The sequence below is a fragment of the Argopecten irradians genome, chromosome 11 (genome assembly GCF_041381155.1).
Source record: "Argopecten irradians isolate NY chromosome 11, Ai_NY, whole genome shotgun sequence".
NCBI lineage: Eukaryota > Metazoa > Mollusca > Bivalvia > Pectinida > Pectinidae > Argopecten > Argopecten irradians.
In genome coordinates this window covers 20,957-40,955 of record NC_091144.1, presented here as the reverse complement: position 1 = coordinate 40,955, position 19,999 = coordinate 20,957, and the positions used below count along the sequence as shown (strand labels likewise).

The 19,999-nt window shown below is 34.7% G+C and overlaps 1 protein-coding gene across 1 annotated transcript in view; it reads left to right on the top strand.

Moving 5' to 3' along the window:
* The window catches only part of LOC138335638 (allantoicase-like), a 31,992-nt gene extending 17,080 nt beyond the window's left edge, over positions 1–14,912 (top strand). The window contains exons 3-8 of the mRNA XM_069284801.1: positions 5,104–5,187; positions 5,760–5,822; positions 10,865–10,979; positions 12,098–12,196; positions 14,506–14,585; positions 14,859–14,912. Coding sequence (XP_069140902.1) covers positions 5,104–5,187; positions 5,760–5,822; positions 10,865–10,979; positions 12,098–12,196; positions 14,506–14,585; positions 14,859–14,912 — 495 coding nt within the window. The remainder of the gene's footprint in view (positions 1–5,103; positions 5,188–5,759; positions 5,823–10,864; positions 10,980–12,097; positions 12,197–14,505; positions 14,586–14,858) is intronic.
* The last annotated feature ends 5,087 nt before the right edge of the window (positions 14,913–19,999 follow it).

Genomic DNA, 19,999 nt, shown 5'->3' with positions numbered 1-19,999 from the left:
GGGAGTTCAAGGGGATACAATTTTTAGGTCACCTGACCATAGGTCATGGTGACCTATTGCGATATCCTTTTGTCTGTCGTCGTCCGTCGTCCGTCATGCGTTAACTTTTTGTTGTGAACACAATAACTTGAGTAAATGTGAACCGAGATTGATGAAACTTTGTATGTAGCTTAATATTAACAAGATCTCGGACGAGTTCAAGTTTCAGAGTTGCTGGGTCAAGTTCAAGGTCACTGCTACTATTTTTAGAAAATCCTTATCAGCACTCTAGCGGCTTCATTCATTGAGTGATTTTGATCACACTTCACACATAGACAAAGGATCATAATATCTCGGACAAGTTTGGGTGTGAAGATTGCCAGACTAAGGTCAAGGTCACTGTTACTATTTTTAGATAATTTCTTTATCAGCACTCTAGCGGCTTCATTCCTTGAGTGATTTTGATCAAACTGCACACAAATACAAAGGACTGAAAAATTTTGAGTTTCAAGGTTGCAGGGTCAAGGTCAAGTTCACCATTACTATTTTTAGAAAATCCTTTTCAGTGCTCTAGCGGCTTCATTCGTTGAGTGATTTTGATCAAACTTCACACAAATTTAAAGGACCATAATATTTTTGACAAGATACAGTTTCAGGATTGCCAGGTCAAGATCAAGGTCACTGTTACTATTTTTAGGTCACCTGACCATACGTCATAGTGACCTACTGCAATAGCCTATTGTCCATTGTGCGTTAACTTTACTTTGTGAACATGATGACTTGAGTAAATGTTAACCGAGGTTGATGAAACTTTGTATGTAGCCTTATATCAACAAGATTTCGTACGAGTTCAAAAATGGGAATTATTCGACAGTAACGTACAAGTTATTGCCCTTTGTTCTAATTTTATCATTGTGCTTGTGAACAAGATAGCTTAATAAGGTAAATGTGAACTGATTTTGATGAAACTCTGTATATAGCCTTATATCAACAAGGTCCAGTGTAGTATAATACATATAAATGATAAGAATTTTAGAGTTTGAAATTTGGACTAATATATAATTATCTACATATATCTTTCGAGTACGGGGTATGTTACACTATGTAGGTCAAGCACATGCATGTGTTTCATATTTACAATAGTATATGTACATGCATGTAAAGTCGATTAGAAACCAACCTCTGTTAGGGTCATTGTATTGCTACTAATTACATAGCCATGTTATTAATTGTGTTACATGATAAGTTCTAATGAGTAAACATGTTTCCCTATGTAATACAGCAACTACGGTGGTATGAACTGTTCCAGGTATTAATTGGCTTTCATACCCAAATATTGACATATGTTATCCTGATGTACTGCTATATTAACTTGCCCAATAATCTCTGTACAGAGTCGATTCCTAAGACTCCAATAAACGTATCGTACCATTCACTGAATCTGCGTTGGAGTTCTACATCTATACACACCACAACAACCTACGAAACTACACGAAGATTATAAACATCATACTAGGATGAGTTTGAAATAATGCTATTATTGGACCTTGTGTTATAACGATATTGTGGTGCTTTATCAGAATTGTGAATTTTATAACCCTTGGCCTCTTAGTTTGCCCCTGGGGAGGAGGCTAAGTTTGCTATAGTTTATATTGAATTCTTCTTGGGTATATTTTGTTTATTTTCTACTGTCAGAAATTGTTCAAACTTTTGCTTCACATTATAACCACAAGAGGGCATTTTGCTATTATATCATTTTGACCCTGTCTCATCCCCAAAGGCTGAGGGGTGGAGCCCAGTGGGGTCTAAATGGCTTAAATTTTCAGGTGACCGTTAAGGCCTATGGGCCTTTTGTACCAGCTACCTGATTTATTGGGCATTGAAGGGGAGACAATTTTGTTTACTTGTCACCTCATGTTTATTGGGTGTTCAAGTGGAGTCAATTTTTTTTTTACTTCATATTAATTGGGAGGTCAAGGGCAGATAGTTTTGTTTACTTGTCACCTCATATTTATTGGGAGGTCAAGGGGAGACAATTTTGTTAGTTTACCACATATTCATTAGGAGTTCAAATGGAGACAATTTTGTTAGTCTACCTGAGTTATTTATTAGGAGGTCAAAGGGAGATAATTTTGTTTATCCATCTCATTTTTAAGGGAAGTGGACTGATCACAAAAACCTCATAAAAATCATATGTCACCAGTTTAATTTTACTTCCAGGGTTGCTTAAATATATGTGCTAATGACTTAATATTCCGGATAATCAGGTCACCTGACCATAGGTCATTGTGACCATGGTGGTCTTTTGTCGTGCTTCATCTGTCATCCGATGTGGGTTTTTTTGTTTGTTTGTTTGATTAATTAATGTCCAATTAACAGCTATGGTCATGTAAAGACGGCCCCCCATGTATGCTGTCTTCTTGTATAGTAGAACTGATGCCCTTTTTATGGTGCTATATCACTGAAGCATGCCGCCGAAGACACCAAGCAACATACCCCACCCGATCACTTTATACTGACAACGGGCAAACCAGTCGTCCAACTGTGGGTAAATCCGTCGTCCGAAGTGCGAAGTGAAATGTGAAACGTCTGTTAACATTTCCTTGTGAACGTGATAACTTGAGTAAATACTCACCGAGCTTAATGAAACTTTATATGTAGACTAACATTGGAAAGATCTGGGACGAGTTCAAAATTCGGCTTGATTCAAGAACAAGTATTGCCCTTTGCACTAATGTTTATTATTGGACTTTATGAATATGATAATTTGAATAAATATGTACTAAGCTTCATGAAACTTTATATTTAGACTAAATTTTGTATGTACTGTAGACTTATTAGATCTATGTTCCTGATTTGTGAACAAAGGACGTCAGTTGGCTAGTAAATTACATTACTAATTTGTATCTAATATCAGGTGACCGTTAAGGCCCATGGGCCTTTTGTTTTTGTTGTAATGTTACAGGACACTTAGGGAATGTATTGTATTCTAATATATGTACATATATGTAAGTAAATTGTGTCACAAATACAAGTAAATATTTGACTTATTCATTTACAGTTGCTCATTCTAACATTGTCCTCAGCGTCCAACAACAGAATGATGGAATTGATCCACGTCAGCTGATGGTATCATTCTCTTATTCTGTGTTACAATTTGAGCTGACAGCTGCAGGCTTACACATGTAATACAGTTATGTTATCTGTATAAAACTGACATAATTCCTCATGATTATATCCTTTGTATTTTAAATCAACAATGTTCTATTATTTTTTGTGTAAAAAGCAAATGGATATATAAAGGTCAGCTAAAAGTGAACAATATATATATAAACACCAAAATATTTGTTTCTAATATATACTAATATTTTCAGATGTAATTATTAAAGATGCTCAGAGCATAAACAACACTCATCATTTTTCAGATATAATTATCAAAGATGCTCAGAGCATAAACAACACTCATCATTTTTCAGATGTAATTATCAAAGATGCTCAGAGTATAAACAACACTCATCACTTTCAGATGTAATTATTGAAGATGCTCAGAGCATGAACAACACTCATCATTTTTCAGATGTAATTATTGAAGATGCTCAGAGCATGAACAACACTCATCATTTTTTGATGTAATTATCAAGATGCTCAGAGCATAAACAATACTCATCATTTTTCAGATGTAATTATCAAAGATGCTCAGAGCATGAACAACACTCATCATTTTTCAGATGTAATTATTGAAGATGCTCAGAGCATGAACAACACTCATCATTTTTCAGATGTAATTATCAAAGATGCTCAGAGCATAAACAACACTCATCATTTTTCAGATGTAATTATCAAAGATGCTCAGAGCATGAACAACACTCATCATTTTTCAGATGTAATTATTGAAGATGCTCAGAGCATAAACAACACTCATCCTTTTGAGACTTTAATGTCTGATCAGTCCAACTTAATTGTCTGAACAGTCTTACCTTATTTTCCAATTTTACTGTCTGACCAGCCCAACTTTACTGTCTGATCAGTCCAACTTTATTGTCCAACTTTACTGTCTGACCAGTCCAACTTTACTGTCTGACCAGTCCAACTTTACTGTCTGACCAGTCCAACTTGTTTGACCAGTCCAACTTTACTGTCTGACCAGTCCAACTTTATTGACTGACCAGTCCAACTTTACTGTCTGACCAGTCAAACTGTATTGTCTGACCAGTCTAACTGTATTGTCTGACCAGTCCAACTTTACTTTCTGACCAGTCCAACTTTACTGTCTGACCAGTCAAACTTTACTGTCTGACCAGTCCAACTTTACTTTCTGATCAGTCCGACTTTATTGTCCAACTTTATTGACTGACCAGTCCAACTTTACTGTCTGACCAGTCCAACTTTACTGTTTGACCAGTCCAACTTTACTGTCTGACCAGTCAAACTTTACTGTCTGACCAGTCCAACTTTACTGGCTGAACAGTCTAACTGTATTGTCTGACCAGTCCAACTTTACTGTCTGACCGGTCCAACTTTACTGTCTGACCAGTCCAACTTTACTGTCTGATTAGTCCAACTTTACTGTCTGACCAGTCTAACTGTATTGTCTGACCAGTCCAACTTTACTGTCTGATCAGTCCAACTTTACTGTCTGACCAGTCCAACTTTACTGTCTGACCAGTCCAACTTTACTGTCTGACCAGTCTAACTGTATTGTCTGACCAGTCCAACTTTACTTTCTGACCAGTCCAACTTTACTGTCTGATCAGTCCAACTTTACTGTCTGACCAGTCCAACTTTACTGTCTGACCAGTCCAACTTTATTGACTGATCAGTCCAACTTTACTGTCTGACTAGTCCAACTGTATTGTCTGACCAGTCTAACTGTATTGTCTGACCAGTCCAACTTTACTGTCTGACCAGTCCAACTGTATTGTCTGACCAGTCTAACTATATTGTCTGACCAGTCCAACTTTACTGTCTGACCAGTCCAACTGTATTGTCTGACCAGTCTAACTTGATGATTGTCTGACCAATCCAACCTTATTGTCTGATCAGTCCAACTTTACTGTCTGACCAGTCCAACTTTACTGTCTGACCAGTCTAGGACCTAATTAATCCTTATTTCTTTTTACACAGGTAGTTGGCATGGCACAAGAACACAAACCATACCAGAAGACTGCCCCAAAGTTTACAGAACTCAATGACTTGGCAGTAGAGACGGTAATGATATCAAAATCATTTCTTAATTAAACTAATATTCTCATCACCATTTGTCCATCATTAATTGTACATCAGGTGTCTGAAAAGAATATATATTTTAGATTTCTTTCATAAAAATAATATGGCCCCCCACTATAATGGTCCTCGCTGACCCAAAACTGATCCTTTCTGGTTAAAAGGGGTCAAGATGACTAGAATTTCAAAAACCGTCTTCTGAATGTACACAGATGTAATGGAATCAAATGTCAAATAGATAAATCATTTACTTTATGTATGTTTTTTTTTTCATTTTTTAGATCTTTTGTCACATTGGAGCCTTTTTGGCACTACTTTTAGATTATATATGCTCACATTGTGTAATAAGGCCTGATTGATTAATGAGCCTAATATTGCAATGGACTATGTAATAGTGTAGTGTTTATGTATCTTTGTATCATTCTGTATCACAACTCATGGGCCTCGTGTTATCTTTTATAGTATAATATGCTTCATTTATTAAATCATCTACAAAATGTAGAGAAATATTGTCAAGAACAGGTTGATGAAGATCATATATCTTTTTCATTTTTTAGGTTGGAGGTAAAATCTGTTTTTCCACTGATGATTATTTTGCTGTGGCAGACAATCTGTTAAAGGTATGTAATGGTGCAGCCCAGGGGAGATAATTTTAGTACAACTCATAAATAATAAACTCCATGGGAAATAACTCTAGGTGTACAACTCATAAATAATAAAGTTCAGGAGAGATATAAGTTGAGGTATACAACTCATAAATAATAAAGTCAAAGGGAGATAAGTCGAGGTATACAACTCATAAAAAATAAAGTTAAAGGGAGATAAGTCGAGGTATACAACTCATAAATATTAAAGTCGGGGGAAGATTACTCTAGATATACACCTCATAAATTATAAAGTTCAGGGAAGATAAGTTGAGGTATACAACTCATAAATAATAAAGTCCAGGGAAGATAAGTCGAGGTATACAACTGATAAATAATAAAGTCCAGGGGAGATAAGTCGAGGTTTGCAACTCATAAATAACAAAGTTCAGGGGAGAAGAGTTGAGGTATACAACTCATAAATAATAAAGTCCAGGGGAGATTAATTAGGTATACAACTCATAAAAAATAAAGTCCAGGGGAGATAAGTCAAGATATACAACTCATAAATAATAAAGTTCAGGGGAGATAAGTCGAGGTATACAACTCATAAATAATAAAGTCAAAGGGAGATAAGTCGAGGTATACAACTCATAAATAATAAAGTCCAGGGGAGATAAGTCGAGGTATACAACTCATAAATAATAAAGTCTGGTGGATATAACTGGGTACACAAATCCTAAAGACAGTTTAGTCTTCCTCCTTCTGAATCTGTAATGTTTAATTTAATGTAATTTGTACAGACACACGTTACCTGAACCATAATATAGATATTACTTCTTTGATCCGGTCATGTATTTACTAAACTTGTGTTTCTGTAAACCATTCCTTAGACTTTATTGTATGCTACTCATAATAGATGTCAGTGATATATCAGATTTTTTACCCTTTCTAATTTTTGCCTTTTGTCCATTATCTGTTCAGGCCTGTCCAGGTCTTCTGTCTGTCCATCTGTCCATTAACAATTCTTATTATTGCTACTTCTCAGAAAGTTCTAAAAGGATCTTTCTCAAGTTCCATATATATAAGGTTTCTCTTGGACCTTATAATTATGAGCATATTGCCTTTATGGGGCGTTCCATCAACAAGATGACTGACAAGTGGCCATCTTGGAATTGTTACCACTATTTCTTAGCTAGAACTTAAAGATGCTCCACCGCCGACAAATAGTATTTTTTCACTATCAAAAACAGGAGCAGACGATTTAGCATTTTTCTTCAGTTACAAAAATTACTTACTTTACACCATTACCACCATTGAAAAGTTTGAGCTTCTAATTCTACGTCAAGTTACAAATATAGAAAATAATTAATTGCATCCCGAAAAAATTTATACGCACTACATCCTATATGGAATGAAGTACTGATTGCGCATGCACCAAAGCCAAAATGAAAAAGTATATATTATTTTTTGTGTTAATTAGACTTACATACACACAATTGAACACCAATTATTGTTCAAATAATGAATATCATTTATGCTCTGTCGGCGGTGGAGCATCTTTAAGCGATCTATCTTAAATTCCATTTTGTTCCCCTTCTAATTCCACCTTGCTTTGTGGTGCATATTGCAACTTAGGAACAACTAAACAACAAAATCAATGGCCAGAAGGCAGCCATCTGGAACTTTTATAAAAAGAAAACAACATGCTAAATGCTTCAAATTGAAGATCAAAAGTGACTGTTACTGCTAGGCAGCTTTATGTGAGACATACATGTAGATCTTTGTTGGGCACCAAGATTCCTCTATCCATTGTCAGACCTACATGTAGATCTTTGATGGTCACTAAGATTCCTCTATCCATTGTCAGACATACATGTAGATCTTTGTTGGGCACTAAAATCCCTCTATCCATTGTCAGACTTACATATAGATCTTTGTTGGGCACTAAGATCCCTCTATCCATTGTCAGACATACATGTAGATCTTTGATGGTCACTAAGATCCCTCTATCCATTGTCAGACATACATGTAGATCTTTGTTGGGCACTAAGATCCCTCTATCCATTGTCAGACTTACATATAGATCTTTGTTGGGCACTAAGATCCCTCTATCCATTGTCAGACTTACATATAGATCTTTGTTGGGCACTAAGATCCTTCTATCCATTGTCAGACATACATGTAGATCTTTGTTGGGCACTAAGATTCCTCTATCCATTGTCAGACATACATGTAGATCTTTGTTGAGCACTAAGATCCCTCTATCCATTGTCAGACTTACCTATAGATCTTTGTTGGGCACTAAAATCCCTCTATCCATTATCAGACAAATATGTAGATTTTAGATGGGCATTAAAATCCTTCTATCCATTATCAGACAAATATATAGATTTTTGGTGGGTACTAACATCCCTTTATCACTCGTCAGACATACATGTAGATCTTTGTTGTTCACTAAGATCCCTCTATCATTCGTCAGACTTACATGTAGATCTTTGGTTGCATGTAGATCTTTGGTTGGTACTAAGATCCCTCTATTCGTTGTCAAACATACATGTAGATCTTTGATTTGCACTATGATCCCTCTATCCATTGTCTGACCTATTTGTTGGGCACTAAGATCTCTCTATCCATTGTTAGACATACATGTAGATCTTTGGTGGGCCCTCAGATGCCTCTATCCATTGACAGACATACATGTAGATCTTTGGCGGGTGCTAAGAAAAGATCCCTCTATCCATTGTCATACCTACATGTAGATCTTTGATGGGCACTAAGATCCCTCTATACATTGTCAGACTTACATGCAGATCTTTGATGGGCACTAAGATCCCTCTATCCATTGTCAGACTTACATACAGATCTTTGTTGGGCACTAAGATCCCTCTATCCATTGTCAGACTTACATACAGATCTTTGTTGGGCACTAAGATCCCTCTATCCATTGTCAGACATACATGTAGATCTTTGTTGGGCACTAAGATCCCTCTATCTATTGTCAGACATACATGCAGATCTTTGATGGGCACTAAGATCCCTCTATCCATTGTCAGACTTACATATAGATCTTTGATGGGCACTAAGATCCCTCTATCCATTGTCAGACTTACATACAGATCTTTGTTGGGCACTAAGATCCCTCTATCCATTGTCAGACATACATGTAGGTCTTTGATGGACATTAAGATCCCTCTATCCATTGTCAGACATACATGTAGATCTTTGATTTGCACTATGATCCCTCTATCCATTGTCTGACCTATTTGTTGGGCACTTAGATCCTCTATCCATTGTCAGACATACATGTAGATCTTAGGTGGGCATTAAAATCTCTCTATCCATTGTTAGACATACATGTAGATCTTTGGTGGGCTCACAGATGCCTCTATCCATTGACAGACATACATGTAGATCTTTGGCGGGTGCTTAGAAAAGATCCCTCTTTCCATTGTCAGACTTACATACAGATCTTTGTTGGGCACTAAGATCCCTCTATCCATTGTCAGACTTACATACAGATCTTTGTTGGGCACTAAGATCCCTCTATCCATTGTCAGACATACATGTAGATCTTTGTTGGGCACTAAGATCCCTCTATCTATTGTCAGACATACATGCAGATCTTTGATGGGCACTAAGATCCCTCTATCCATTGTCAGACTTACATATAGATCTTTGATGGGCACTAAGATCCCTCTATCCATTGTTAGACTTACATACAGATCTTTGTTGGGCACTAAGATCCCTCTATCCATTGTCAGACTTACATACAGATCTTTGTTGGGCACTAAGATCCCTCTATCCATTGTCAGACATACATGTAGGTCTTTGATGGACATTAAGATCCCTCTATCCATTGTCAGACATACATGTAGATCTTTGATTTGCACTATGATCCCTCTATCCATTGTCTGACCTATTTGTTGGGCACTTAGATCCTCTATCCATTGTCAGACATACATGTAGATCTTAGGTGGGCATTAAAATCTCTCTATCCATTGTTAGACATACATGTAGATCTTTGGTGGGCTCACAGATGCCTCTATCCATTGACAGACATACATGTAGATCTTTGGCGGGTGCTTAGAAAAGATCCCTCTTTCCATTGTCAGACCTACATGTAGATCTTTGATGGTCACTAAGATATCTCTATCCATTGTCAGACCTTCATGTAGATCTTTGATGGTCACTAAGATCCCTCTTTACATTTTCAGACCTACATGTAGATCTTTGATGGGCACTAAGATCCCTCTATCCATTGTCAGACATACATGTAGATCTTTGATGGTCACTAAGATCCCTCTATCCATTGTCAGACATACATGTAGATCTTTGATGGTCACTAAGATCCCTCTATCCATTGTCAGACCTACATGTAGATCTTTGATGGTCACTAAGATCCCTCTATACATTGTCAGAAATACATGTAGATCTTTGATGGGCACTATAATTATATATATATAAGATTCCTTTATCCATTGTCAGACATATAGACATGTAGATCTATGGTTGGCACTAAGATTCCTCTATCATTGAAGACTACATGTAGGTATGTGGTGGGTGCTATTCTATCCATAAGACATATATACGTGTAGATATTTTATGGGCACTAAGATCCCTCTATCCACTGTCCGACATATATTTAGATCTTTGGTGGGTGCTAAGATTTGTTTTTCCATTGTCAGGCATACATGTAGATCTTTGGTGGGTATTAAAATTCTTTTGGTATTTTACTGCAGCCTACAGCTCCAGTATCTCTCTGGTATCTCTTGTTATATTGTTTTACACGATTTTATTTGTACTGCAGCCTACAGCTCCAGTATCTCTCTGGTATCTCATGTTATATTTTTTTGCACGATTTTATTTTACTGCAGCCTACAGCTCCAGTATCTCTCTGGTAACTCTTGTTATATTGTTTTACACAATTTTATTTTACTGCAGCCTACAGCCCCAGTATCTCTCTGGTATCTCTTGTTAGATTGTTTTACACGATTTTATTTTACTGCAGCCTACAGCCCCAGTATCTCTCTGGTATCTCTTGTTATATTGTTTTACACGATTTTATTTTACTGCAGCCTACAGCCCCAATGTTTAAGGAAGGTTTATTCACAGAGTTTGGAAAATGGATGGATGGCTGGGAGACACGGAGGAAGAGGATGGCTGGTCACGACTGGTGTATCATACAGCTAGGTAGATATATAATTATATACAGTACCTTTTACTTGACAGGTAATTGAGTCATCAGAGATTGGTCATTGATAGTCAGAAATAAGCATATACACTGGTCACAATTGCATGTCAACAACAATTTAATTATTATTTTCCAGCATTGAAAATATGAGTTTGGTTTTCAGTCATATTAAAATTTGTATTTTATAAAGTGAATATATTATTGTAAAATCCTGAAGGGAATTTGGAAGTGTATATTGGGCCTAGCACATATATCGAATTTTTAGATAGCAATCTACATGTAGGGCAAAAGGTACAGTATATTATATTATTAGTTATAATTTACCAATTTAGATATCATACATGTTTTAAAAACAATATACAATAACATATACAGTAAAAAACCAAAATATGGAGCATTCATTAAGACAGTAATGTGAATTAGGGATTAAGAACTGATCATATTTATAATACTACATCTCACTACAGGAAGAGAAAAGCTATTAGGTAAGGTGAAGCACCTCGTCAGCCAATAAATTGTCTGGACTCTACACTGAAGCTGAGTGGTATAGTGTACAGTGTGTCCACATTCTATAAAATTGTAATGTTTAGACTCACATGTGTTTCTAGAAACAGGTTTTAAGCAGTCAGAAAGAGGCAAAGAATTAAGGGCATTTTTGATTTCATACCTTTTTTAACTACTCTGAATGATATAGATACATGTAGTTCCAAAAAATTCAAAACTCTATCTTTTTTTTTCCTTAACTTTACAATGCCTCAATTAATAATAGGACTTAATTAATGACCAATTCAAAAAGATAGTAAATTTTTTTCTGTTTTTGTTTATACAGAGGTGTTCGCCATAAGGCGGGGTTCACTACATGTAGTTATCACAACTGCTCCAAGTTTTAAAGAGAGTTTTTTAGAAATTATTAGGTGATTGCTGTTCCAGAAAATGTGGTTAGCAATAACCAATAAAAGTAATTTCTGAAACCTTCTACTGTGATGCTATTGTGATTTGATGTACTTGCATGAATTGGTAAATACCAGTCTGTTTCCATATTAATAATGTCATATATTTTCTTGCTTTTCTTTTAGTTGTACATCTTGCCAATGGTCTGTTTTTCGTTACGTTCCAGGTGTACCGGGCTGTATATATGGAGTGGATTTTGACACATCCTATTTCACGGGGAATTACACTCCCAGGGTCTCAATACAAGGGGCTAACCTTGACCAAGGTCAGTCAAACATTGTTGTCTTGTAAATGATGTTACTTCTCTATACAAGGGGCTAACCTTGACCAAGGTCAGTCAGACATTGTTGTCTTGTAAATGATGTTACTTCTCTATACAAGGGGCTAACCTTGACCAAGGTCAGTCAGACATTGTTGTCTTGTAAATGATGTTACTTCTCTATACAAGGGGCTAACCTTGACCAAGGTCAGTCAGACATTGTTGTCTTGTAAATGATGTTACTTCTCTATACAAGGGGCTAACCTTGACCAAGGTCAGTCAGACATTGTTGTCTTGTAAATGATGTTACTTCTCTATACAAGGGGCTAACCTTGACCAAGGTCAGTCAGACATTGTTGTCTTGTAAATGATGTTACTTCTCTATACAAGGGGCTAACCTTGACCAAGGTCAGTCAGACATTGTTGTCTTGTAAATGATGTTACTTCTCTATACAAGGGGCTAACCTTGACCAAGGTCAGTCAGACATTGTTGTCTTGTAAATGATGTTACTTCTCTATACAAGGGGCTAACCTTGACCAAGGTCAGTCAGACATTGTTGTCTTGTAAATGATGTTACTTCTCTATACAAGGGGCTAACCTTGGACCAAGGTCAGTCAGACATTGTTGTCTTGTAAATGATGTTACTTCTCTATATACAAGGGGCTAACCTTGACCAAGGTCAGTCAGACATTGTTGTCTTGTAAATGATGTTACTTCTCTATACAAGGGGCTAACCTTGACCAAGGTCAGTCAGAAACATTGTTGTCTTGTAAATGATGTTACTTCTCTATACAAGGAGGCTAACCTTGACCAAGGTCAGTCAAACATTGTTGTCTTGTAAATGATGTTACTTCCAAGGTCAGTCATACATTGTTGTCTTGTAAATGTGTTACTTCTTATCAGGGGCTAACATTGACCAAGGTCAGTCAGGTCATTGTTGTCTTGTAAATGATGTTACTTCTCATACAAGGGCTAACCTGACCAAGGTTCAGTCAGACATTGTTGTCTTGTAAATGATGTTACTTCTATATACAAGGGGCTAACCTTGACCAAGGTCAGTCAACTCTATCAATACAAGGGGCTAACCTTGACCAAGGTCAGTCAGACATTTTGTCTTGTAAATGATGTTACTTCTCTATACAAGGGCTAACCTTGACCAAGGTCAGTCAGACATTGTTTCTTGTAAATGATGTTACTTCTCTATACAAGGGGCTAACCATTGACCAAGGTCAGTCAGACATTGTTGTCTTGTAAAATGATGTTACTTCTCTATACAAGGGGCTAACCTTGACCAAGGTCAGTCAGACATTGTTGTCTTGTAAATGATGTTACTTCTCTATACAAGGGGCTAACCTTGACCAAGGTCAGTCAGACGTTCTATTGTTGTTCTTGTTAAATGATGTTACTTCTCTATACAAGGGGCTAACCTTGACCAAGGTCAGTCCAGACATTGTTGTCTTGTAAATGATGTTACTTCTCTATACAAGGGGCTAACCTTGACCAAGGTCAGTCAGACATTGTTGTCTTAGTCAGCAATTGTTGACTTGTAAATGATGTTACTTCTCTAATACAAGGGGCTAACCTTGACCAAGGTCAGTCAGACATTGTTATCTTGTAAATGTTATGTTACTCTCTATACACGAGGCTACCTGACTAGGTGTTACTTCTCTCACAATACAAGGGCTACCGTGAAAAAATCTCAATACAAGGGGCTTGGTTTGATCAAATTCAGATTTAATGTACTTCACTATACTCCTACCAATGGATTCCAAATGACCACTTCTCTAGGATTCCACAGAATTTACAGAATTTAACCTGTTCTGTAAAGACCACCTAAGGGGCAGACAGAATATTATCTTTAAAATAACCAGGTGGTCTTCATATTCAGTTTAATTGTTTGAAAATTGGTCATTTGGGGCCCTAGAGAAGTGGTTTAATTTAGCAGGTGGTCTTTATACGTAGATGCTCCTTAGGACAGGTTTTACTGTATATACATTGTATAAACATGTTTATGTAATCCACAGGTAATGTGGGACAGGAATATTTTTATATATTATCTTTAAATAACCAGGTGGTCTTCATATTCAGTTTTTTAATTGTTTGAAAATTGGTCATTTGGGGGCCCCTAGAGAAGTGTGTTTAATTTAGCAGGTGGTCTTTATACGTAGATGCTCCTATAGGAAAGGTTTTACTGTATATACATTGTATAAACATGTTTATGTAATCCACAGGTAATGTGGGACAGGAATATTTTTACATAATAATGTATAATGGTGAGGCGATAGGGTCTTTAGATCAGATTGACTGTTTTTAGGTCTTCCTGACAGACTTAGTGAAATGGGAACAGAGGCCACCATACAGGAAATTACAGAAACTGCTAAACTTAAATCAGAGGTAAGATTCTCTACAGACAGCATGGAGTTTGTTATACAAACTTTATATTTTATTTATTTCGTACATAATGTTCTGGTGTAAAAATTTCTGTATTAAATTTTGTTCATTAGAACACTGTTTAATTTGAAATTATACATGAATTTTTTTATCCCTACTAAATTTTTAACTCCTTCTTTATTACCCCACCATCCAGGAGCGTTCAGAAAGAGATCACCGACAGAAAGCAATCTTCATTTTTGATTACTGAATATGCATGATTATCTGATTTTTCAGAAAATACTTAAAGGATATATCTTGAATTTTGTAGGTTCTCCTCGAGCCCTGTAATGCATATTGCACTTCAGGTCAATCAAACAACAAAATGGCTGACTGGAGGCCATCTTGAATTTTAATATTATGTTTGTTAAAACTGTTTCTTTGAAGCACTCAATAATTCATCTTTCTGAAATATCATATGTTGGTGGTTACCTTGATTTGCTAATTGGGACAGAAAACAACATATATAGCGAGCACAGATTGCTATCTCATTCTATAACATAGCCAGCACAGATTGCTTTCTCCCTCTACATCACTATATATATAATTCAGCATGGAAAACAATTTCCTTTTATTGAAAAAAAAATCTATCATTTGTGTGCATCAAGGTAACTCATCAAATTCTTATGCATGAAATTCCTCAATTATTGTAGAAACATAAATATCATGTACAAATCATAGTGTATTTATAAGGGAAGCAACTCCTGTATCTCTACATCTGTTTGGAGCTTGTAAGAGTTACCTCCCATCCAACAAATGTTTTGCTTACAATTTGATGAGGATTAATATTTAGATTGTTGGTATGTTTCAGAAATTTCTCAATACAGATGTGATCAGCTTTTCTGTTTTCTTCGATTTTTTTAGGTCACCTGGCCCCGATTTCTCGAAACAAACTTAATTAAAAAACTGACTTAAGTCAAAAATTTTCATATAAGTTACATAAAGAGAAAAACATGAAGTTTTGACTTAAGTCTGCACTTTTGTTTTCTAGAAATTGAGGCCTCGAGACTTGGTGGTTTGTCCGTAAAAAAATTTACATTTTCGACTTCTATTTTTCCAAAACTGCTGAAGCAATTTTAATGAAATTTTGTTACAAATCTTCTAAGGCATCATGGCCAGTCAAAATTGTATTGTAATTTATTTTGTCTTATTATTTGTAACATGGTCCCATTTCACCCCCTAAAATTTTAACCATTGTAGCAGTGGAAGGGGAAAATCAAAGGGAAAAAGAGAGAAAAAACAAAATACAAACCAGTTTCTCTTAAATAACATTGTTTGGTGACCTTTTGACGTTTAATTAGTGTTATCATTTTAGCGTGTAAACTCGAATATCTTCAGCTTTCAAACTGTTGACAGCGCCAGTTTGCATAGAATTTGTGCGATGCATCCATATTCTTTATATACGCATGTCAAAATTTAAATTTGACGATATATTCACGTGTGGACATATTCGAGAAAATGTAAATAAGAAACATTAAGCGAATGTTTTACACGCCGAGAAAAATTTCACTACACAGTAATTGAAAGCATGGCGGTAATTATATGGTAAAGAATACAAACAGTTACCTTCATTGGTATCTTCCATTTTTTTACGCTGATAGGTATGGCTTGTATCTGGAATAAACGTGTGACAGCAATTCACGGTATATATGGCGTGCTTGTATATTTTTTTGTTATTGTATCCCCCTCCCTTTAAAAAAAGAAAATAATTGTTATAATCTGGCTATCAAGAGTGTTAAAGGTGCATTATCAAAAATATCTTAAATTACGTAACATGCAACTTTGACTTGCTGTTTTATCATAGACTCGTAATTACTTGTTGTACTAGAACATTTAATGACATTACAGGCATATCATGAATTTGTTTTAATATTTTGAGATTTCATTGTAAACCATTTACTTTATATTTAAAATAACTGCACACTGCAAAACATCTAGTTCCCATAATTTGTGTATAAAAACCTTCTGTGTTGTTTCTATTGATATTCCAAATTAGTGTTTTAAATTATATATATAATCATTCTAATTTAAGAGACATATGTAAGTTATGGAAGGTTCGTATGGGTTTTACCATAATATAATCATTCTATTTATAAGATACACATATGTAAGTTATGTAAGGTTCGTATGGGTTTTACCATAATATAATCATTTTATTTATAAGATACACATATGTAAGTTATGTAATATTAGTACTGTTACATATATTCCCATGTTGATTAAGAATGATTGCCAGCTGAATTGACTATTCCTATAATATTTATCACTACATGCATAAATATTTTAAAAACATTTACAAATTTACAGAAATTGTTATCATTGTGACTTCATCATCATACGTTTATATGTGCGGGCATAAGCGTCTACATGATGCAATATATTAAATGTTAACGAAAAGAGTTAATATAGATATACATACAAATGTACCATATATACCTAATACCCGATAAGATGTCAGTCCTACTGCACAGCTTTTGAGAATTAAATTTCCTCTGGGAGTGAGCGATCGCTATTTACTTCCGGGAACATTACGTCAGTTAAAATACATGTACACACATATATATATCATCGAATGGGATTTCAATTTACACTTAAGACATTATACATTATGTGACAATCAAATTAATAGATCAATTTTATTTGTTTTATTTGCATTGAATTGTCATTAAGATTTTTTGTGACATTTTTATACGTGGTATTTCTAACATAGTAAAAGAACAGCTATATTTATAACATTACTTCATATCTAATAATAACAAGTGCACTATATACTTTGTAGGACACAGGTGACTTTGTTACCTGTCATGTGTAACCCAAACATAACTATTATTATATACGTAGCACAATCAAACATGTATATAATATAACGTATAAAGCTTTAAATTCGTGGGATCAATATTTCATGGATTCCTATGTAAATCGTTAATAAAATAAAATAATCTATGTTTAATAATCTAAGCTTGATTTTAACATTGATTGAGTATTAACTGTGGATTCTGTGAGGGCTAATTATAATGCATTGTAATAATTATCTCGCACACCTACCTATGTAATACTGGTTTATCCCACATATTACAACATCGTGTCGTCATATGATATATTTTGTATTAACGTATACTAATTAATTTATATCATGATAACCATACTATATACTGGATTTCGTGTTAATCATGTCCTCTTTATGTCTTAAACAAATAAAAGGTGAAAAAAACCTCATTTTGTTTCTCGCGACGACAAATCATTTACCCTTGATATAAGGGAGGCAACCACGATAATTAATGTTGACCGTATTTTGATGTCGATTGCCTTGTAAAGCATATACTTGAACATTATATATATTTATATATTAATGTTAAAAGATGAAATAATTACCACATTAATTGAATGGGAGTTTCATTCCATCAATCATTGAAAATGAAAACTAGAGTGCCTGTGAATGAGTGATTCTTATTCTAATCATTTCTGAACAATAAGCTTTTTTTCACTTGAAACACATTTTTATTAGCTTTTTTTCACAGAATACAATGACAAATATAAAAGAATCAACTCTTTCACTCTCACTTTCTCACTAATAGTATTCAGTATATTTTGAATGTCTTGGTATCATTCACCAGTAGCCATTAAAAGTTTCGATTTTTTAAAAAGTATTTTGCATTTTGTAATGAAATTACTAGATTACATTTGTAGTATATCTATAATGTATTTGTATAAAAATTCTCTATGCAAATAGTGGTATCTATAGGGTTCTTCTCCTTGTGGGATGGCAAAGTAAATGTTTTTAATCTTGTGTGCGGTTTATTTACAGTGAGCGGTTATGATAGATTTAAAATTAGATACAAGATATATTGTGAAATAGAAGAATACCTCCTTAGCTTGATAAAGTATGTCTAATGTATGTCAGAGATAACTATCGATACAAGTTACAGGTAAGACAAACATTTTTAAATATGACAGTTTAACCGTAATACTAAGTTCCAGCGACACGTAAAAACCTTTAAAATTCAACGTTGCAATGGCGTTCTTCCAGTACGAAATTGTGGAAGATAGATAGATATAGTTGATTAATCCACTTTATGGACCTTGTTACTGATAAAATACCATATTTTATACACGCAAATGTAAAAACCTACTTCCTCTCTTTCAGTTATGTAAATTGTCATGTCACAGAAGTCATCAAATTAGAAAAGTACATTTCTAAAAAGCGACAGACTGAGCAAGTTTTTCTGGAAAAATGGGGGCCATTTGCTTTAATTTAAGTACCTATATATATAGCTAGTTTATGAATTATCCATGTCAGAGTGCTTTCCCCTTATGTTTGTAAATTAAAATTAATACCTGAATAACACTGTGCGCCTGTTATGTATGATAAAATGACTATGTTTTGATGATTTCTGAATAATTTTTAACCTTCTTCAATATTAGTGGAATTATATGAATCTGTATTTATGTCTAAGAACTGATATACATCTGTAATAAACAGTCATTTATATTATGTTATACTTGTGATATATACAAGATACAGTGCACATAATCGGCGCAAACATAATATCTTTTCTTCTGTTATAATATATATATGCATGTTATCTGTACCAGAGAGGGTCTGAACCATCTGCAATCAATCCAATTATAATTAATTTATATATAATTATATCAACCATGGCAATTATTGTTATTATTTATTTTTTTTTTATTTTTTTTTTTTTTTTTTTTTTATTTATTATTATTATTATTATAACTACTTATTTATTTATTTGTTTTTCATTTATGAATTTACTTATTTTATTTATTTATTAACCTATTTATTTTTATGAATTTATCATTCAGTTATTTTCATACTTATTCCTATTTTTTGTTTATCTACTCTTTATGTTTTTTGGTTTGTGTAAAAATACATGTATGAAAGAATGATAGCGTGAAACAGATGGAGTGAGAGCAAGGATAAATAAATGTTTTGTTGAAGTTGAATATGTAAGTTATGTACTTGAGAATGAAAGGGTTGAGAGTTGTTTATGTGTTTAGGTGGGAATGAATGTGTGTGTGATGATTGAGAGCCCTCGTGTGTGGGGACATTTGTTTGTAAGGAGGCTGACCCCAGGGCCCCAACCCTGGCAGTTTCTATGATAGAATAGTCTGGCCAATAAATTTTTTTTTTCCACCCAAAAAAAAAAAAAAAAAAAAAGATTCACAAGCTGAAAATCTCATTGCAGAATTGCAAAGTGATTTTGATCAGGGTGATGAATTGATCAGAACTGTTTCTATCCCCACAGACGAGGAATACAGAGCTTTTACAAACTGTGTATCTTATCCGCCAAACAGATTTCAGCCTCCTGCCCCAGTATTTAATAATTGTTCATCACAGAATGAATTTTGCAATAATT